Source organism: Meleagris gallopavo, chromosome 29, assembly GCF_905368555.1.
Source record: "Meleagris gallopavo chromosome 29, MGAL_WU_HG_1.1, whole genome shotgun sequence".
In the NCBI taxonomy this organism is placed as follows: Eukaryota; Metazoa; Chordata; class Aves; order Galliformes; family Phasianidae; genus Meleagris; species Meleagris gallopavo.
In genome coordinates this window covers 4,102,712-4,124,664 of record NC_139432.1, presented here as the reverse complement: position 1 = coordinate 4,124,664, position 21,953 = coordinate 4,102,712, and the positions used below count along the sequence as shown (strand labels likewise).

At 54.3% G+C, this 21,953-nt stretch overlaps 1 protein-coding gene across 4 annotated transcripts in view; it reads right to left on the bottom strand.

Annotated features, from left to right (window-relative positions):
- MLLT6 (MLLT6, PHD finger containing) overlaps nucleotides 1–21,690 on the bottom strand; it is a 37,607-nt gene extending 15,917 nt beyond the window's left edge. Inside the window, exons 1-8 of one of the 4 annotated variants that reach the window (XM_085211265.1) lie at nucleotides 21,526–21,690; nucleotides 18,422–18,501; nucleotides 14,341–14,395; nucleotides 13,173–13,282; nucleotides 12,611–12,714; nucleotides 11,816–11,909; nucleotides 10,812–10,919; nucleotides 4,383–4,481 (exon numbers count right to left, since the gene is read on the bottom strand). In XM_085211265.1, the coding sequence (XP_085067391.1) occupies nucleotides 4,383–4,481; nucleotides 10,812–10,919; nucleotides 11,816–11,909; nucleotides 12,611–12,714; nucleotides 13,173–13,282; nucleotides 14,341–14,395; nucleotides 18,422–18,501; nucleotides 21,526–21,634 (759 nt within the window). In that variant the 5' untranslated portion in view covers nucleotides 21,635–21,690. Of the gene's footprint in view, nucleotides 1–4,382; nucleotides 4,482–10,811; nucleotides 10,920–11,815; nucleotides 11,910–12,610; nucleotides 12,715–13,172; nucleotides 13,283–14,340; nucleotides 14,396–18,421; nucleotides 18,502–21,525 lie in introns of those variants that run through there. The other 3 variants (XM_085211266.1, XM_003213077.5, XM_085211267.1) reach the window with 3 other exon arrangements.
- Between the last annotated feature and the right edge of the window lie 263 nt (nucleotides 21,691–21,953).

Genomic DNA, 21,953 nt, shown 5'->3' with positions numbered 1-21,953 from the left:
CATGAAAATCTTTCTGACTTTCCACATCTGCCTCGGGTGGGGGAAAGGAGAGAGGTATCTGGGGGCTATGGGAAGTCACAGCAATGAGATGGCTCATGCCTCAGCACAAATGCAAAGACCCACATTCCCCCCCCGCCCCAGCCCCATAAATTTACCTCTGCGGAGCTTCACACAAGGTGCACGAGGCCACAGAAGGGCAGAGGGAAACCGCATGAGAGGACATGTTCTAAATGGGGAGCATCAGGAAGGGAGTGCAGGGCAAGCAATGAATTACTGCAGGGTGGGAGGGGGAAATCTGAGCTGGGAAATAAATCTTAATAGCAAAATTAATAGCAAAAAAAAGAAAAAGAAAAAGAAAAAGAAGGGGGAGAGAGGCTGAGGGGGCAGTGCTGAGGGCAGAAACCCACCTGCAGGGTTGCTTGGACCCACAGTCTGCCCTGACGGACCCCCCCCCCACATTTGGGGGGCAGGATTTTACCACGTGTCCTGCACGGTATTTGCCAAATGGATCTGCATGGTGTCACCAGGAACCCCTCACCACGCAGAGCCTGCACATGGGGCAAGGGCCTGAGCCCCCAAACTCAATCATTTCCCCCCTCTGTGCCTCTGTTTCCTCTCTGCTTTGCCCCACGGAGCTCTGTGTGGCACTGCAGCCTTCCAGGACACACACATGGACTGCCAAGTGCAACACAGCCCTGACCCAATGTGCCAGCATTAATAACAGTAACGAGGGCTGCCATCCCACCGCATCCCTAATGAAGGAGATCCTCCAGCTGGAGGAAGCAGGGCTGGAGAAAAGCCTGCGTGCCAGCTGCTTGCATTGCATAGAAACAGAAGCCCCAACCTCTGCACCATCACCTTTCCTCCAGCATTTATGTGCAGAAACACCAATGGTTTGTGTGCTTTGCAAACAGGTGCGCACGGGGGAGCGCATGCAGCAGGGGAGGGGGGGGGAAACCAACACCAAAAACCAACAGAGAAGCACGGAGGAAGCGAGAGCACCCTTTCAAAATGAGGCAGCAGTTCCATTTTGAGGAGCTGTTTTAAGCAACCGAGAGGGAAAAACGTCAGCAGGACAAACCTGCTGCCCCAGCTGGAGGTGACAGGAGGGGAACTCCTGCTCCAGCAGTGCAGAGCCACATTGCACAGAGCACAGGCATGCATTCACCTCCTCCCCCCGGCGCTCGCTGTCCCCATGGGGCTGTACCTGTTTGCTGACCTCTCTGTGACACTGTGCAGCACCCGAGCGCTCCTCATTCATTAATTTATTGATGGGAAATCAGAAGAGCATCTCTTTGCCTTCTGATTGGAGGGACGAGCTCCTAGAGGGAACCACTGACAGAAAGCAGAAGGGGGTGGGGGGAGGCTGTGCAGCGTGGAAAACGCAGAGCTGCTTTGCCCTGGATTAAACTACTGGCGAGGAGAAGCAGGGAGGACGCAAACAAGGAACAATGCACTGAGAGCAGGAGATGCGACGTGCTGGAGCAGCCACTCGGGCAGGCTGTGTGCATCAGCTGCCCTTCCAAACCAGATTGCTCAGCAGAGGTCAAACACATCTCCATTGGGAGCTCTGGGCTGAGGTGCCTGGATGAGGCTGCAGCATCAGTGCCTGAGCTGCTCACAGCCAGCACCGTGCTGTGCTCCTTATAGGCACGATGGAGATGGGCTGAAGGCTGTATTTTTTGCCCCCTGATGCCTCTGGGAAATTCATACCCGTGTCAGGATGAGGGATGCTGAAAGGCTCTCTGCAAACATCTAATGCTGAGACAAACTTTGACGAGCAGAGGGGAACCAGAACAACCCCGGCCCCATCCCAGCTACTGGATCTGCCTGAGCAAGGCACGGGGCAGAGGTTCCCAATATTTGTCAGCTCCAGGCCTGGCAGACCCCCAGAGCTTAAATCACGCTGCAAAACCTCAGGACCACCCCCTCAACCTCCTCCAGCACCTGATGGCCGCGTGGGTGCGGGGAGCCCCCAGCATCCGCCGCTTCCATTACAAACCCCAGAGAAAGCCAGATGTTGCAGCTCCAAACACGTAGCATGTGTGTGTGTGTCAACAAGTGATCGTGATGGCTGCAGCTGGCAGAAGGAGGCAGCTGGGGTGGCTTGCAAGCCTGCAGATTTACTGCAAGTGCAACAGAGAGCGGCAGGACGGCTCCCCAGGGGGGTTTGCAGGGGGAAGGTGAGGGCTTGCAGCGTGCTGCTTGCTCTGCTTGCTAACCCATGCAGTCAGCACTGAGCCCCAGCTACACAGACTGACCTGAGAGCATAAACTGCTGCTTGGCAGAGCAAAGGTTTGCTGGTGAGCCACTGTGCTGGCAAGAAAACCCTCCTCTGCCCTGAGCTCACTTTGTGGATACCATCTTTCCAAGAGGCTTTTCCAAAGCATAACGAGCTGGCAGTGTTTTTGAAGGTTTGGATGGGCCACGTGAAACAGCTAGAAACTAACACAGCCCGAGAGCATTACGCAGAGGGGAGGGATGGCTTCTGCCTCTCTCGTGTTCCCCCGAAAGACTGCAGGAGCTGCAAGCAACCAGCACGACCTTGAGTGAGAGCCTGCACCTCACAGATCCATTCCTTACAACCCACCCCACTGCAAAAGCATCCCCAAGCCCCTCCACGAGCACCTCTGGGGGATCTTCATTCTTTCTGCTCTCGTGAGGATGCTCTCATGCCCCAGGATCTGCCCCTCTCTGAGAGCAATGCCATCCACACTGCACAAGGACACGTGCTGGAGGCAGGGGAAGGGCTCAGAGGTGTCACGAAGAATCATTTCCATGCTGGAAGTTCACACTCTCAGTTTCCAGTGTACACGAGAGCTGAGGTCACTTCTGTGCTTCAGTGTGCTCGCAGCCCAAAGCAGAGAGGGGCAGTGACAGCACAGGAGCTTGGCTGGGCCCAAGCAACAGATATGAATGGTATTCAGATTCCTAGAAGACGCAGGGAAGCACTTCAGTGAGAGGTTCAGAACTCTGGCAGAAGCCAGAGGTGTAGCACAACTGATTGCAAGAGGAAGACTGAAACCACATCAAAGCATCTTCACAGCTACGTGGTTCAAGAGGGGAGCACGGGGTGGACAACGCAGCAGGTGAGAATTGGAACGGAGAAATCAATCTGCATTGCAAAATTAAAGAAAGATGGGCAGCAGGGGCCAGGCTGCCTGAGGAAATGGGGAAGTGGGAATCACCACTGTGCTCTTCTGCACTGTCACACCAGCAGTGTCAGCTTCTTGTTTGCTGCACGTACCCCAACGCACTCTGCTGCGGTGAGCGGTGCTATGCAAGACTTGAAAAAGGACAAAGATGGCTTGGGCTCCAAAGAGAGAACCTGTTTGGATGTATTGCATCAATGTGTCTTACATAAGGACTGCCACGCTGCATTGCATGCGTGCCTCACACAGGCTTTGCAGCACTCATATTGGAGTGGGTGCTTTGGGTAGCAGAGTTCGAACGATGCTTTGAGGAACTCTGCGCACACACACACAAAAAAAAAAAAAGCAAGGGAAATGCACTCTGTTATGAGGATTAATAATAACACCAATGCTGTCACTCAAGCACAGCTACAGTCTTTAGGATCTCCTGCATTTGAGCTTCCAGAGTTGCAAGCTGCCTGTAAAACTGAATTCACCCTTCTGTCCTCGTTTATAAAGTCTGGCAGGGCTTTGAGGAGACAGTGGGTAATTGTGTGCCACCACTTCAGCTGGCCAGGAATCAGGTTTTGGATTCCAGTTTAGCTTGAAAATAATCTTCTTAGGCCGTCAGTTCCCAACAGCTCTGTTAACTGGGTGAATCTGCTGCTCCCCAAAGCCAGAGCTGAGCTCCTTGATATGAGTACAGAGAAACCAGGAGTGACTGCAGCTCAGAAGTTATTTCTTCCTTCTATCCAGCTGTGTCTCCCAGCCTGAGGCCCCTTCAGGCTGGCTGTGGCAGCTCTATCCTGCATCTCCTCCCTGCTCCAGGCTTGGCCCCACGCAGCAAATCCTCTTCAATCCTAACCCAGAAGGACCCAGACTAACAAAGGATAAGGACTCCTCCCCTAAGCCTTGCCTTGCTTACCTACCTGCCTCAGCTGTTTACTGTGTGGCAGCGGGAAAGGCCAAATCATGGATATTTATCTGTTCTGCGAGAGCTTTAAATCTGAACATCTGCTGCAGAACAGGCGGGCACTTACAGCTCCATCACTGCACTGTCAGTGCTGACAGACACCCAGGCAGCTGCTGTGCCAAATCCCCGAGGTGGGAGCAGAGAGTGAGAACGAATCGGGAATCGCAAACAATGGACAAAAAGCTCTTTCTCTGCCCCTCTGCATCCTCCATCCCACCTCCTATAGGAGTGCGGTTTCCCCCTCCCCTCCCTCTCTCACCCTTTTCTGGGCTCAGTACCTTTTCTGCAGCGATGGGCACCGTGGGTGTTGGAAGGCTGGTGGGAGATTCTGGACGTTTTTTGTGCTTCTGTTTAGGTCTTTCTTTGTCCTTACGACTCTGCAAAAGAAATCAGAGAGCACTGGAAGGCTTATTTTTCCTCTGCTGAGAATAGTGGTTGTAAGGGAAAAGAAAGGAGGGTGTGTGTAGGGGTGGATTTACAACCATACATTCATATTCCTCTTTCCTTCCCCACCCATCCACAAGAGCCCAACGTCCCTTCCCCCACCTCCCAGCTTGGGAGTGTCCCACTATCTCTGCTCCAGCTGCAGCCAACATCTGGAGCGCAGAATATCAACAGAAGCCCCCGAATCAGTTCATGCTTAAGAAGATAGGGAAGGATTTAACAAGCTCTGCCTGATTTCAAGAAACCTGAGCTTTCCTTTTGCTATTTCCCCAGCTGGGGCTCTGTGCCCCTTACCCTCACTCTCTTACCTTCTTGGAAGGTCTCTCAGATCCACCCTGTGCAGCCACTGGGAGGATCCTGACCTCAGCACACGTTGCACGTGCACAGGTTAAGAGCTCACACAGTGGAGATGCCAACCCAGAGACCCCCCCCCCACCCCCCTCCCAGCAGAGAACAGCTGCTCTGGGCCCATCTAACTGCAGTCAGACTATTCAGATTCATTCCTCCATCCCGCTTCTTTGTCTCATTAAAATCTCAGAAAGATGGGACTCTTCAAATCACAAACCAAGGAAAAATCACGGTCTGAGAAACACCGAGTCCTGCCCACCCTGCTTCTATCATCTGGAGAATGAGCTCTAACCAGGGTCCCACTCCTCCACATGGCTGTTTTACCCCAGGAGCCGAATCCTCACCTCAAGAATGCGTTCAGAACACAGCAATCACATGGGAGGGACTCTCCAGAAGATGGAGATTGCTTCCTCCTGCACTCAGAGCCTTGGGGCTACCACTGCCAGCGCACTACGGCAGGGATGGGATGCTGCATTCCAGGGATGGGACGCAGCAGCAACCATTTGCACTCACTTGACAGCGCACAGCAGAGTGCTGATGAGCTCAAGAAAGCTTTTCAATATCTGCATCTCATTCTACAACTTGGGAAGTGAGGGTGCACGGGATGAGAGAACTCACAGTGGCTTCACAGGAAGACGCAGCAAAACTCAGAAGGAGGAGCTGGGGACCCCAATCCCACCTGGATGAGTGCGGAACACACTGCAAGAGCCATGGAAATGAAGGCAGGAGCCACGCACAACCTCCTTACAACACAGAACTCATTCCCTCTCTTTCAGACCCCCAAATGCATTTCAGCCTTGAAGGTGCAAGAGGGGGGAACACAGCATGATGCTGGAATCATTTGATTTCACATTCACAGCCAGGATGGGACAAGAGAGAGCCAACCCAGGGCTGTGACATTGAGCCTACACACACCCACGTGGAGAAGGAGAGGAATGTCCTGCCTGTCACCAGCCACGAAACCTCCCACAGTGTCACCGTGATGGTAACAGCCAAACTCACATCCTCCAGCTCCAAAATGCTGCCTGTCTCCTGGCTGAACAGCCTCCCCTCACTGCTGGTAAAGTCTGCAACAGCCAACTGAGCAGCGTTCTGCTTCTCTGTAGGAGTGCATACATATGTACATGTTCAGCAAGAGCCCTGCCTGCACAATAGGGACCAGATTTCTGGAACGCTTCAGTTCCCATTCAGATGCTTGAATAAACCATCACGTTCTCCAAAATAATAAACGCTGGGCACAGAGCTCTTTTGAAGATCTGATCCTCTCTCCATGTGCTGAGCAACTGCACACAAACTGCAGCTCTGCCCTGCAGAGAGAGCAGCCTTCGTGCTCTGCCACCGCAGCCCTAAGAGGAGCAGAGCAATGCAGTGCCCCGTGTTAAATGGGCACGGTAATTAGTGCCATGGCTCAGCAGGTGGGCAGAGCGAGGTGCTGGTGGGACGGTGATGCCCACAAAGGCACCGGGTCAGGAATAGGCTGGTCCCTCCTGGCTGCATGCTCAGATGCACTAAGGCAACTCAAGCCTCCCCCAGCAGCTGTGGGTTCTCTCCAGGAACTGGAAGGCTCCAAATACTTCCTGCCAGAACCACAGGGTGCAAAGAAGGGAGGGCAGGAGGAGCAGAGGGCAGCAGCACCGTCCCCTGCCTCTCGAGTGCCTCCTCTGCACCAAGCTCTGCTGTGCCCAGCACTCCTCAGAGTTCCTCTAGAAACCTCTCCAGGAAACTTTCCAGACCTGCGTGGCTATGCCATGAAGCAGAACCCATGGGAGGAGGAGGAGGAGGAGGAGGAGAAAAAGAGGATGCACTGCGTTCAGGAAACCTCTCACTGCCCACATCCCATCTTTGCAAGCCAAAGCTGCTGGGTGCTCCCTGCAGTAGGCAGGCATGCTGGGCGAGCTGCAGTCTGCAGGGAGCACAAACCTGTCCCCAGCAACGAACTTCATGGAAAATAAGCTCTCCCCATGCAGGGCTGAGCAGCTGGAGCTTGTGGGCATGGGGCAGGGCAGGCCATAGTGGAGAGGAGGGGAGCACGGCCACACCGAGGCCATGCCAGCCACACAATCTCCTTCGAGCTCAACCATCAGAGAAGGAATGAAACAGGATCTCCTGCTGCCAAAAGGGCTGTGCACAGTTCCTCCTGCTCCCCCCGCCGCTGGCTCCCCTTCCCAGAGCCCCCTCTTCTAATCTGCTGGACACCAGCAATGGGATCGTTAAAAGCAGACCAGGCAGGGAAGCAGGGAGGGCAGAGCCAGGAGCTGGGAAGAGCCAAGCAGGCTCTGCTGCTCCCTCCCTCTTTCCCAGGCTCTCTGAACTCCCTGCCCAGAGGAGGAGGAGGAGGAGGAGGAGGAGACCAGGCTCTGGGCTGCAGCCATGGCAGCCGCAGTGAGGAGGAAGGCACTGGGCAGAGGGGCACCAAACCCCCTCCTATATCCCCCACCTGCACAGCAAAAGGCCCCAGAAAGCAGTCAGGGATGCTATCAAACAAGGTTCCTCTGCAAGATTAGAGCAGACTGAGGTTCAGCACTCCTTCCCAAGTGGAAAAAGCGTCGCTTTGCACTTCAGTGCCTGCATGGAAACAAAGCTCCAAGCGCTTCAGATGGACCTCCATCACGAACCCAAAGGCAAACACAAAAGGCCTTACAGAATCCAATGGGGGCTGCAGAGAGGAGGAGGCAGCACAGCCGTGGTCCTGGCTCCCACCCTGCAGTGAGGGAAGCAGTTTGGGAGCTCACTGTGTGTCGGGACTGTGCAGAACTGCTCCATCCCCAGCCCTGGGGCACAGCTGCAGGTGGGTTCCTTTGCTCCGATCTCTGCCTCTGGTTCCTGCATCACTGCAAGTCTCCAGGATGGGGATTTTCCCCTCTAATAACCACCTCCTACATTCAGTCCCCTAATTTTGCTCACGGGTTCCAGAAGTTTGGGAAGAGCAGCACTGGATGAGCATCTCTGCTCATTAAGAGCAGCACTGGGTGAGTGTTTCTGCCCAAGGACTTTATGCCTTTATATCTTGTAGTGTTTCTGTGCTCCCATTCACTCCTGGTGGGACAAACTACATTCCACAGAGCGTAGTAATTTATTTTTCTATGCATTTCCAGCAGACAATATAGGTGACAGAACATCTGCACTTCATTCAACTCCAGCATTTCCTTGGTGTTTAGCTATTGTTTTGTTCCTTTCTTCCTTTCTTTCTATCTCTTTTTAAACAAGCCCTGCAAAGGCTCCCCTAAGGCAGAGCACACACACGGCACTACCAACCCCAAGGAAATAAACGGGGACCTTTTTTCTAACTTCTGGCATGTCCGAAGCTTGGAACTCTCCCATTTTCAGGACAGCATAGAAGGAAATGCTGGGTTTGGTATCATTAGTGCCTGCAAGGGGGGTGGGGGATCTTGATGCTGGCCTGCAGTCCCACATCACAATCACCCCTTGTCCTGCAGAGAACAAGATTCTTCACAAACACCAGGCTGCTTCCCAGCAGGGCTCAGGAGCCCAAAGCCCAGCTCTGTTGTCATACTGAAGCCAAGGGGTTCAGCGTGGTGCTCCTGGCTTTGTGCTCCTCTAAAGCACTGCTCTGCTCTGGGTGGGGGCACTGAATGCCATGCAGAGCACCTGCAGCCCGCAGCTCACACACTGTGCTGTGCAGTGAGCATTCAGCAGGATGGGACCCGACAGCCATACAGGTGGACAGACTCAGGACAAAGCTGTCCTGCAGCAGCTCAGTGCAGCAGCACGCTCAGCTGCCCTGCAACACGTGTGGTTAGATCACACCCTGCACCTCATGTACTCCAAAACTCTGCGGGAAGCCTCAATTTGGGTTCAACCCCAATTTGGGCTCAGCTCCATTTTGGGTTCGGACCCAATTTGGGCTCAGCCCCATCCCTCCTCCCTGCCCCTTCTAAGCACCCTTACAACCCCCAGCTCTGCTGCTTTGCCCCTGCAGCCCCACTCTGTGCTTCCTGCCCTCCCCATGGGGACGCAGACGATTCAGCCCTGGCGCTGCAGCTGCACCAAGCACTGCCAGCCCCACCAGGGCCTCACTGCACCCACAGCAACAAGACGGACTCTGCATGCTTCAGAAGGAGCCCGGAGGCCAACAATAGTGCCAAGCAACACCAGGAAGCTATAAATAAAACCCCAGCCCTCCTGCTTTTGCTTCCCCCTGGCGCTGACCTGCTTTCCAAACCGGCGAGCAGCGCTGCCCACCCGACCCACCAGCCTGCACCCAGCCAGAGCTGTGCAAACACACCAGAGCTCTGCCAGCCCCCAGCTTTGCACTGTCAGTTATCATCCCAGCCCATCACCCAGCCCTGCCCTCCCACCATCCCCCCCCCCCCCCCGACTGCTCCTGCCTAAAAATAGTGCGTTCCAGAGCAGCGCTTCGCCCCGTGCCAACCTCCCTGCCCGTGCACAGATGCTCTTTCTCCTTCCTCCTCCCCTCCCAGCAGCTGAGCACACACACACGAGGAGCAAACACTCCCAGTATGTTTGAGCCTTGTCACCAGTGGGAAATTTACTGACTCGGTGTCACTGGGTACGTGCAGACCTGGGAAGTGAGGCTTGCCTTGTTTGCACACATATCAGGTAGGTTTGGGCAAGCTTCCCAAGCACCTCATGGGCACGGTGGGCAGCGTTTCAAGCTGGATGTTGAAGGATAACCTCTGTAAATAAAGAGGGAGACGGCTTTCCTGCCCACACAGCTTATGGGCTCTCAGCTGAGCCTGCCAGCAGGGATTCGCCATGGCCACATTGCTTCTGAAAGCCTGGAAACTGGGCTGGGATCCACCAGGCTCCGGCCACACAACCCAAGGGCTGCTGCTGGATGTGGGTCACCGTGATTACCCACTCAGCATCATTTATTCATGCTGAGGATGCCTACTGCAACAAGGAGAGAGCACACACATGAAAACAAGCAGGCAGCCCCACACTGAGGGCAGGGCTTAGAAAACTCACGCTGCCATTTCCATCGGGTCACCACATCACAACGGCGTAATTTGGCTTTTGACCACAGCAAAAACCATGCAGAGGTCATTTGTTGCAATAATTCTGGGTTTTTCCAAACAAAAACCACAGCCTGGCCCATGCAGGATTAAAAACTGGCAGTACTGAATGCATTCCCTCCCATGTTATTTCCACTGCAGATCCTACACTCCTGTTTCGGGGTGCAAAGGGGGAAAGCCAGAGCTCTGCTGGGATTCTGCCCTCTGTGCTCACTGCTGTTTCTCCTTGAAATACAAACCTTCATCACGTGGCTCAGTTGGGTTAATTATGAACCCCGGCGTGCTGTTAACACGGCCTGTAACCTTGCAGCAATTTTGATGAGTACACCTTAACCAGCACAGTTAAACAAACAACGCTGGCACTCGTCAGACCTGGCACGCAGTGCTCTTCTAAATACTTGCTTAGCAAATGTAAGTTATTTTCAAGAGTGGATTTGAAGCAGGTGGCACAAAGCACTGCCTATGTTATAGGAAGTGGTGCTGTTGCTGGCAATTAAGCTGCTGGCCAAAGCATAGTTTTCTCATCAGTCCCCTAAAAGTTGGGATCAGGGAACTGAGGATAATGACCCCCACTTTATCAAGCTCTTAACATCACAGCTCAAAGTACTGCCAGGGATCAGCCCTGCAGATGGAACCCACAGCACAGCGTCAGTGTGCCATAACACGGAGATGGGAAAGCTGTGCACGCTCTGCCAGGACACCTCTATAATCCAGACACACAACCTGGCTTCCATTCCTCCGTGCTCTATTCGCACATTTCTGGGTTCCCATCATAAAACGCAGCCACGGTTCAGATCTCTGAACGCAGATCTCTTTGCAGAGCCCCCCTGAGGATCCATCCACGCTCCCTGCGTTCTCTTCCCCTCCTCACCCCCATCACTCTGCCTCAGGACTGAGAGCTCTGCACACACATCTCACCTTCTTTGGCCTTTCGTGGTGGGACACGTGCTTCTCCTGGGTGGGGGACGTGGATCTGCTCCGCCTGCCAGCAATGAAGGAGCTGCCTGCAGAGTGCCGTGAGGTCTTCTGGGGTCAGCGGGGAAGGGGAGTCATGGAAAGCAGGGGTGGGGGTCAGGAACAGAGAGAGGGAACAGTTTTATAGAGCCCAGCTTTCATTGAGCTACGCCACGGTAAGTGAATGGTTCACAACACGAGGGACTGAATTCTACCTGCATCAGATACCCCTGCTCCTAACACGGAATCCACCATTCTGCAGATCAGAGGAATGGAAGCAGACAAATCAACCCTCCTGAGACACAGCATGCAGTCTGTGGTCTCGTGTGGGGCTGTGGGGAAGGCTGCCCGGGCTCTGGGTGCTAGCAGGAATATTGCTGTTCACCCCAGATTTGAGCTGCACTCACAGCAAATACTGAGGGTCCCTGCAGGGCAGGGGGGGGGGGGTCCTCCAGCTTGGAGGGGAAGCTGACATCAGTCAGTGTGTGATAGCACTGATGAGAAGGGAGGGAAGTGGGCAAAGCAGGCAGCAAAAAGCCACAGAGACACACACTATGGAGAGGCCAGGTTTCCTTTTTGCTGGAGGGGGAGAGCAGGTGTCTGCTAACGATGCCTCTCTCTCCTGTAATTAATAGGGGAAATCCTTTGCCTCAAATACTCCTCCAACCACCCACAAATGACTCCACACCCCTTCTGGACTCTCCCTGTCCTATGGCAGAAGCTCGGGCTGTTCTGTTACACCTCCTGCTCAGGGTGCATGCTAACTCCCTGCTCTCCTTTCCCATCTCCTGCCATCCCTTGCACCAAGCGCAGCAATTAACACTCTCCTTCTAAGAGAAAACTTCCCTTTGACATCTCAGGATCGCTTCTGCAGCCACACAGGTGGGATCAGGGAAGCCAAATGCAGGATGAAGATGATGCTTTATGCACAACAAAAAAACCCCCACTGGAAGGATGAGGAAACTCACCATCTTATTGAAGTGGTACTTGCAGTAGCCACAATACTTGACGTTGTCAACTTCCAGGACTTCTTCCTCACACAAGAGGCCGGCCATCTGGGCACTGGAATACATGCAATCAGGAGGAGGATAGCAGCAATTACACACAGCCAGATGTCGTATTTCAGAAATGGGCAAACAGCAGTTCAGGACACCCAGGGAAGGTCGTGAATCCTCCCGTTTTTGTTTGGCTAACAGTTTTTGGGGGAAGTGGATGGGGAAGCAGAGTTCAGACTGTTTTAAATCCATATTAAGACTGTTAAAATTGCCACTGCTTTTCCACCAAACTGCTGAGCAATTTTTGCTTTTCTTAAAGGAGCAGCGGCAGTTCCAGCAGGAGACACAAGGAGGGAGGAATCTGCACAGAGCTGGGAATCCCCTCGTTGTGCTGGTGGGCAATGCTGCTTTCAGGCTGCAGGGGTACACGAGGATATCAGCCCTTAACATCGCATCATCTAGATGATACTGTGCTGGAAAAGGAACATTCCTGGCTCATGACTCATCATCCCTTCTCTCCTTGGATTCCATACAGTCCTAGGGAAATCCCCAGCCCTCATTCTCACCGGGGAAGGCTTTGCTGAAACCTCAGCCTTCCTGGGGAAGTTCCCCTTACAAACAGCACAGGGATGAGATACCCCTCACACAGAACACACACGGGGGGGGGGGGGGGATTTGCCCCAAGCTTTACACCACTGTGTGCTGCAGCCCCAAAGCCACAGCAGCAAAACCACCAGCTGGGACTGATGCAGAGTGGATGGAGCTCACCAGGTGACATGGAAAGCTTGCCGACAGCCGTGCCGGTTGCACGCCATGCACGCCCCAGAAGCTGCTTTGCTCTCCCTGCCCTGCTCCTCACAGATGTAGCAGGTCTGCAAAAAAAAAAAGGAGAAGGAATCTCTCAGAGAGGCAGACTGCTTTGCTCCCGCTGTTCTCCAGGAGGCAAAGCTCTCAGGAGCTCAGATCTCGTATCGTCTCCCTCCTGTGATGGCAGCTGCGGTTGTTTCTCCGTGCCACGCACGCAACTCGTGCATCCCCTTCTTCAGCCCCAAACAATGGATGCGTTTGATCAAAACAGGTGATTTGATCAAAAATAAGCACGCAGCTTGGAGGAGCTGGGAGGTTGTGCAGGTGGCCGCGTTGGGGGAGAGGAAAAGAGGGGATCAAACGTTACTTGCAAGCAGGATTTGCTCTGGGAGTCCTTTTTAAGGAGATCTCAGTACCCAGAGGTTTCAAATAAATTCGACAGGAGGCACGGAGGACTAAAAGAAGCCACGAAGCAAGGCAGGGTAAGGATGCTTGGGGCAGGGAGAGAGCAAAGAGGGCTCACCTTGTTGAAGCGGTCGTGAGGAACGTACTGCAGGACGATGGGCTCCATGGTCAGCACGTTGGCAAACTGCACCTCCGGGATGTACAGAGCACACACAACGTGGGCCCACCCTGGGGAAGCAAAGGCAGAGCAGTGCTAAACGTGCTGCAGCCCAGCAGAGCCCTCTGCTCACACAGGGCTGCAGACAGGCACGGCAGGGAAAGAAGGAAGAGAATACAGGAAGGAAGCCAACTTGAGTTAGATATTAGATTTGAAACGGTGCTTGTTGTAACTTGGTTAGGAATCAGAGCCTTTGTGGGAGAAAGATGGGCAGATACGAAGGGAAAAGCACCGTGCAGCACTCAGTGCCCTTCAAAGCACCCTGTGGACTCGTAACCCAGCGCTGCAGATCTCACCAAAGCCATGGACAGCATCCCAGCAGTAAGTGATGCTGGTGGGGTGAGTCTGACATGTAGTCCCGTGCCAGTGGGAACAAAGCTCCCTTTATTGGCTGCTATCAGTGGCTGAAGAAGGCTCTTTTTCACCAAGCCAAGTGAGATTACAATCTGAAGCCACCAAGACACTTCCCAAATTAGATGTGTAAGCTGAAATTCCATCTGGTCGGGACAGAACTGAGAAAGCTTGAAGGTCAGGAGCCTTTGGGGGCTGATCCATGCTGGTATGCTGACTGCACTGACAGAAATTGGTTAGAATGAGGGCGGGCTCATTCAGATGGGCAGAGCTGGGCTCTATGGTTACAGAATCACACAGCACTCAAAGCACTCAGGCTATGAGTGTACAGTGACACGTGTACAACACCTCGTGTGCACAGACCTGCCCAAACCACATAATGACAGTAGGAAGATGCTATGCTATTACAAAGCAATCCCCCAACGTGGGGATGCTGTTGCACTAAGGTTCTTCTAGCAGACACTGCTGCAAAATACACCCAGGGCTCAGGGCTTCCTGTCTAAATATTATTCTCCATCAGAATAAAGACCTCCCTCACCTCTACCAGGATGCATGGCAGGCAGGTGTGGAAGCCTTTCTGAAAACTGATTTCTCAGGGCAGAATGCTCTCATCCTTTGGGCCTCCAGCTTCATCTTGCCGGTGATGCAGCTCAAAGGAGAACTGCTTTGCAGCCAGGAGAGCTGCTGGGACCCCAATGCTCTGCACAGAGCTACTCACCTCCGTTGTCAGTCCGTTTCAGGGCTCCATCTTTGTGGGGACACAGCTCACATCTCTTGAAATGAAGCAGAAACAACCAGTTTAATCTGACCCCCCCTCCCCCAGGGCACGGGGCTGGGAGAAGGGTGCTGGGTTTAGAATGTGCTTCTGAAAGACGGGGCTGCTTTCAAGGAGAGGAAGTGGAAGGAGGGCTGAGAGTGGTGTGGGTACAAAAAGACACTGAGCTGCGTCAGACTGTGTGATATGGACACCTTTAAGCCCCAGCCCGGGGGCCACAGGCAGCTCTTGACTTTCATGGGGCTTTTCAAAAAGAAGTTTTGGTCCTTGCGGTCGTGAAGTAAAACTGAAAACCGTGACTCAGAGAGCAAAAGGCAAATAAGCAGAAGCCATTATCTATCTTTGCCTCTTTCCTTCCTTCCTTTTCTCTTTCTCTTGTGATTTTTTTTTTTTTTTTTTTTTTTTTTCCAGCCAGTCTCATGACTGGGGCTGTTGTAACATTTCCAACAGCTGGGCATTGGGAGCCATGGATTCCCAGCCCCATAACCCAGCACTGCTCACTGCTGTCTGCTCTGGATCCTCAGTTTCCGTATACAGATGTGCACAGGGGAGGTTTGGGGGCACGCTGGCACACACAGGGGACCTTCTCCCAGCCCTGTGATGCTCAGCCCTTCTCATTCCCTAGCAGAAATACCAGATTTGTAAAAAAAAAAATAATAATAATAGCACGGTCCACAAAGGTGGGCATCCTCACCCAGCCCCAAAGACCTTCCATAGAGGTGGGCATCCTCATACACCCCCAAAGGTCCTCCATAGAGGTAGACATCCTTATACATCCCCAAAGACCTTCCATAGAGGTGGGCATCCTCATACACCCCCAAAGGTCCTCCATAGAGGTAGATATCCTTATACACCCCCAAAGGTCCTCCATAGAGGTAGACATCCTTATACATCCCCAAAGACCTTCCATAGAGGTGGGCATCCTCATACACCCCCAAAGGTCCTCCATAGAGGTAGACATCCTTATACATCCCCAAAGACCTTCCATAAAAGTGGGCATCCTCATACACCCCCAAAGGTCCTCCATAGAGGTAGACATCCTTATACATCCCCAAAGACCTTCCATAAAGGTGGGCATCTTCACCCATCCCCAAATTCCTTCCACAGAGGCAGGCATCCTCATGGAGCTCAGTGCTCCTCCTGCTGACATTCAGACACAACCAGTGGGTCTGCGGTGCTGTGGGCAGCAGGGAGGCTCATCCCAGCTCTCAAATCCCCACGACAATGCACAAATAAGTGACGAAGGGACGAAAACCGGTGCCCGCCTCACTTTCCCTTGCAACTCTGCTTGGACTACACGGTTCACACTGCTGCTGCTTGGGTCCAGACTGACGGAGAGGCTCTCACAATTAGCATGGAAAGCCAAGACAGAAAAAACAACTGGGTGAACTGAGACACTGTAATAAGAAATTTGCACTTGAAAAGGCCCCTCCGCTCTCCCCTCCACCCCTCGGATCAAAGCGGCTCTCCCACCACGCGATTAGCAAAGCTCTGATTGTAACAAGAGGGGTTAACAGCTCCATCGGCCCCACACAAGACTTTTAATAGCCCTGCCTCTAAATGACAGCTAAAGCCTTCACATGATCCCTCACATGAGTGCCCTCTGGCCATCGCAGCTCACCGGGCTCGCCAGACAATTTGATTACAAAGTGGATGGGTTTGAGCTGCTTACGGTAAGCACAAAGCATCGGCTGCATCCTTTAGGGACCCGCACATCTGAGCCGGGATGCGGGCAGGGATTAACGGTACCTCCTCCTTTCACTCAACCTGTGCAGCCTCCGGGGTTTTTACTTTCATTCTTTGGGAAAAGAGTGGAGTTGGTTGATTAAAAGCAAGGTTGGAGCTCCTGACCCCCCCCAGGGCTGTGGATTCAGGGACAGAGCCATGGGAGCATCCCCCAGAGCACTGAGCTCCTTCCGAAACCAAAGAGGAGATGGAGGAGATGGACCCCCCCTAAAGCACAGACGCAGAAACCACAAAGTTTTCAAGGAGAGCAACATCCTTTGCACCTTCCTATCTTGCTTTCAAAGCAGAAGTATCAATATTTAGCCAATGCACACACTTGTTGTGGAACCTCAAAGCTGCTTACAAGCTTTGTCTACGGAGACAGACAGAGAAGAAAGACGCTGCTGTCTTGCAAAGGAGTTTGCAACGAAAGAAACACAAATCTCAATTCGTCCCGCTGCCGGGAGTGGGTTTTGCTCTCAGAAAGCAGCGTCCCTCTGTGAGCAGTGTGTGCAGGCAGGCAGCACTGCAGCAGAGATGCAGCGATACCCACGGCAGTGCTGCACCACGGAGCGCACATCCGATGGCACCGCAGCAGCGGGGCTGTGCGCATCGCCCGGGACCTGACTCATTTCCCTCCCTCTGATCACACTGCATCAAAGAAGATTCCTTTCACGCATTTACCCATCTGCACATCTGTTGCTATGACTGGAAAGGTGAAGGATTTGGATAGGAAGTTGCCCCCAGCTCTGCTTTGGGAAGGAAGATTATCACCGCTCGGTTATCGGAGCAGCAGGGCTGAATGCTGCAGGATGGAAGGGTATGACTGAAGCCCAGCATGCAGCGTCCAACAGATTTCAGTGAGGGTGAGCTAAATGAGCAACCACCTGTGGGGGTGATGTTCGTATGACACCTTGGAGGCAGTTGGAAGTGCCTGAAGCACAAGAGGAAAGTGGGAACCCTTGTGACGAGCGCAGGTGAGGGGGAGCTGTGTGCACTACTATGGTTGCACTGCTGCTCCACTGGAGGGCTTCTCTTTACCTGCGAGACGGGGGAGGAAGGAGGCTCACGAAACCCAAATTCCTTTCTTTGCTCTCAAACGATCTGCAGGATGTAAAGCTGCTCAGAGACACATTTGATCCTCTTTACTGCCGTGCATCAAAGCGGAGTCTCGCAAAGGGAGGAGAGCTCAGGTCTGAAAGTCTGGTCTTGTTTACACTCCCGCTTCCAATGAGGAACGAGTCACTGTGATGCAGGATGCATGGCACAGATACCTACTTCCCCCATCCACCCATCCTTGCCAAGTTCTTCGCCCATCTGTGAAGCATATCACACTTCTGTCCTGCAGTGAGCAAAGCCCACCTAGGATGGAGCACACACCTGCAGAGATCCCCTCCGTTGGCTTCACCCAAAAATGAGCTGAACCAGCTCAGAAGGCAGCGCGAGCATCCACCAGTGCTAACCATCCCAGCTGAGCTCTTCTGTGTTTGAGAAAGGCCAGGCTTTAATCGAAACCCACTTGGAAGGAAGCGAAGCAGGGAGCTATCTAGGACTTAGGGCAGAGCAGAGGGAATGGCTCCAGTACAGCTGACAGATCTGCATCCAGGCCCTCAGCAGCAGCTGGTGCAGCCCCATCTGATGAGGGCAGGCACTGCAAGGAGCTGCTGTGCTACAACCTCACAGCCCACACAAATAACTGCCCCGCAGGCAGACCTCAGGGGCGCTCCTGGCCCGATGGGTTCCACTTCTCTGCCCCACCAAGATTAATTAAGAACATTTGCAAAGCGTTCCATGCAGCTACATTGCTACTTAGGCAGAAATGAAGCCCTGGTTCAGCATCCTGGTATTTCCTTCCTCTATGCAACAAATCCTTCACGCAGGAGACCATTGCTGCAAGCGAGATGGGAATGCCAGCCCATGCAGCAGTGTCTCAGGTGACGACAACTCTCCACCACTGCAAAACTTTCTGAGGAGCTGCACAGAAGAGCCACAACCTTTTACGAGCACACCGTTATGCTTGAGGTCTCCAGATTTTCCTTTGCTTACAAGCTCCTTTGGCAGCGCTCCCATTGAAACGGTTCAGAGAGCCCTCTGATAGAATCCCTCCTATTGCACAAATAAGAAATGAAGGGAAAGATTTGGAAAGAGAATTGGTCTCTCGGGAAGGTGAGGGGTGAATTCTGTGCTTAAAGTCACACTGTAGGGTATGGGCAGAGCTGGGATCCCTCGGGCAGGGCAGTGGCACGAAGGGCCCTGCCCCAATCTGCTCCCTGTAGGAACACAGGGGTTCTGTACTCACCACCCTGGCGGCTCTCTCTTGAGATTCACATTTCCGACAGAACCACGGTCCAGTAGGAACCTGGACAATCCCATAGCAAGCTGCAAGGGAAGCAGAAACATTCATTTGACCATCTCTGAATGGACCAATTCCTGCCTTAGCAGTCAGAAGTGGGTAACAGAACCAAGAATTACACTCGAGCAGCATTCCCTTCCCCTTTCTCGTTTCCACACCCAACAACAGCAGGCAGCCCACAGTGAGAGGTCCAGCACGACACAGTGATCCAACGAGCTCACACCCAGAGTGCAGCATTCCAGTGAGAATCTGCCCTAAGTGGGAATGCAGCACTTGAGAGGCCGGGACCAGTTGTGCCCAATGAACACAAATGGGGTAAATTCTGACCCCTTAACTTTGCGAGCATCACCAGTGATCTGAATCTACCACTGTCCCATAGCTGGCTGCTAAGCACCTTCACCATGATTAACAGTGAGACACGATCTCAGCGTGGTGAAGGGAATGAGGTGAGCACTGAATTTGGGTATTCAGGAGCACCCCAGGAACAGGTTATGTGTTAACTCCGTCTCCCAACAAAACTGCTGTCTCACCCAGCTGCACCAGGCATCCCTCTTGCTTTTCGCACCCCTATGGGTTGTCTCAGGGGTTTCCCTCTGCAAGCTGCACTCCCACACCTCTAACATTCACCTCCTTGTCCCACAGGGCCGTGCTGCTTGAAGCCCATCACCTTCTCCCTCCGTCTGCCCATGGATGCTCTCTGTTGAGGCCTTGAGGGAGCTTTGGTGAACCTGAGCACCGCACAGGTGGGTTTACAGCAACAGAGCTGGTAAAGGCAGGGGTAAGAAATAAAGCTGTGTGTGTCCAGGTGGGGGAATTCTCCCAGGAAAGAGCAAATTCTATCTCCTGTATTCCACTTTCAGATGCGAGCTGGCAGTTGGAACGGAATCCCGGCCACTCGAGACATTTGAAACTAGGTTGGACAAAGCATCTGAAAATATCCTGCTGGAAGCAATCCGGTGCTGTCCCCGGGGAAAGGAGCAGCCACGACCCACAGCAGGCTCCCTCCATCTCTCTAATGTCTTTTATTCTACTTCAGCCAGGAAAACGAACGCAATGCTGGAGTTAAACTGAGAGAGCTGACTGCAAGATGAGCCAAGGCACAGACACAAGGAAATAGAAACTACATGAAAGCAACGACAGAGGAGCCTGCCGAGGGTCCATCTTTAGCAACAGGCTCAGGGCCAACAGCAAGCACTCAGCTGGAGCCAGCGTGAGCTTCTGTGCCCGCTGCTTCCAAAAGGAAAACGGGGAAGAAAACAAGGAGAAAAGCAGTCTGTCAATAAGGCAGAGCTGCAAACGTCATCTGCAAATGTTCTTCTTGGAGATTTCGTTTCCAATTTTTGTTAAGGTCTTGAATTATTATTATTATTTTTTTTTGCTGGAGAGATGTCTCAGTGTTGTCACAGAAGCGGTACTGGTGGTTTTTAACTCAGCTCTGTGCTGAGCAGGGGGTTCCTCACTGAGCCCTACAGTCATCCCAAAAGCCAACTGTGGTTCTGCAGCTATTCAGGCATCAAACACAGTGTGTGGCCATGGGGAAGGAGATGAGATGAACTCCCACAATGGTTTGCTTCTCTTTAGGAACCTGAAGCCCAGCAAAACACCGCACTGCTGCCGTGCTTGGGGAGCAAACTGAAGGTGTTCTGAGCAGCCCCAGCACACTGCTCTGCTCCCCATGAGCTCCTACATCCTAACTACACAGCTGTGCTTTCCAACCACACCAGCAGTGCTCTCCCAGGGGCTCTTCCAACACGCTCCAGCTCTACCAAACCAACACAACCTGCCTGCACATCCATCTCCATGGCCATGGGGCCCAGAAGCACGCACCCTCACGTGCCACAACTTGAAACCATTCTTGCCACCAAATCGAAGCGTCCAGCTGAACCCTGGCAGCGAGCACGTGGATGTCAGCATCCTTTACCTCCCTCCAAAAACAGCGGTGAATGAAACCACTCCCTCACATGCAGTTCGATGAGAGATGGGAGGAATGGAAGAGCTGCACCACCGACATTCAGAAGCCAAACATCCTTCCAGAGAGACCCAACACGGAGGCAACCAGGAGATGCCGAGCACCGACGGAGCGCAGAGCAACCCTGACCGGCTTGGCTTCCTCCTTCATCCCCTCTCCCATCACCTGCTCTCAGCACAAGCACGGGAAAAAGGAGAAGAAAGCTCCACCTGCGGACCCCCAGAGCCGCGCCTGATGCGGGAGGCATTTCGTGCGGCCGGACAGCGGGGAGAGCGGCGCAGGAAGGGGTTGGGACACGCGGGGAGATGGATGGGATAATAATAGACGGCAACACGGACACGCCAGATGAGACCAGAAACCTCGGTGCTGTTCAAAACAAACCAGCCGGGTCGATCGCCGCTCCTCTCTGTCGGATTTAAAGACGCACAAACGCGCGCACGTCTCTATTTCCTGGGAGATGCGCGGAGGACAAACTTTCCGGTCCCATCGCGTGTGTTAGGGGCGTGCTCCGAGTCATTTAAAATGCAAATCGCGCTTATCTCGGGGAGGAGAAGGGCCGCTTCCTCCCTGCCCTCGGAGGAGGCGGCGGCTGCCGGGCCCGCGGCCGCCCCCGCGGGGTTACACGGGGCCATGCGCGGCCGCGGGGCACGGAGGGGCGGAGGGTCTGAACCCCCCCCTCCGCGCCGCGGTGGCCCGACCCCAACCCCCCCCCTCTCCCCGCCCCTCCCGGCCGTGCGGACCCCCCTTTTTCCCCCCTCGCACCCCGCGGCAGGAAGCGGCCGGCCGTCGGTTCCCGGTACCGCGCAGAGCCCCGCACGCTGCGGGCCCCCCCCGCACCCAACCCCGGGGCGCAGCTGACGGTCGGTTCCGCTCCCCCCGCGCGGCTCCGCGGCGGAGGCGGCCCGTCGGCAACACCGTTATTTGGAACAATGGGGAGAAAACAAAGCCCCCCCTCACTCCCCCCCCCCTCGCCCCCGCTCCCCCGGCCTCCGGGGCTCCCGGCAGGGGAGGCGGCGGCCCCCGCTCCCCCCCCCTCCGCCCCTCTCTGCCCCGCGGGCGCGATGCGGGGCCGCGCTCCTACCTTGGTGCACCGCCACATTGCAGCCGTGTCCATCGCAGTACACCAGCGGGTTCTCCGCCCAGCCCCGCTCATCAGAACAGACACAGCAGCCTCCCACCATCTCCTTCATACTTCCATGAGGGTTTCCTTTCCCCCCCCCCCCCCCTTCTCCTCCCTTTACGCACACACTCCTCCTCCCCGCTCCCCTCCCCGCCCGCCGCCTCCTTTCACACGGCCGCCCCACCGGGGGCGAGGGGTGCCCGGCCCCCCGTGGCGGCGGCGCGGCGGTGCGGAGCCGGGCGGTGCTCCGGGCTGGCCCGGGAGGAGGTGGGGGGGGGGGGGAACCCGGGGGCGGCGGCGTGCCCCCGCCCCGCGCCCGCCCGCACCCCGCACGCTCGCCCCGCGCCCATGCAACAACGTAGGGACACACGTACACACGTACACACACA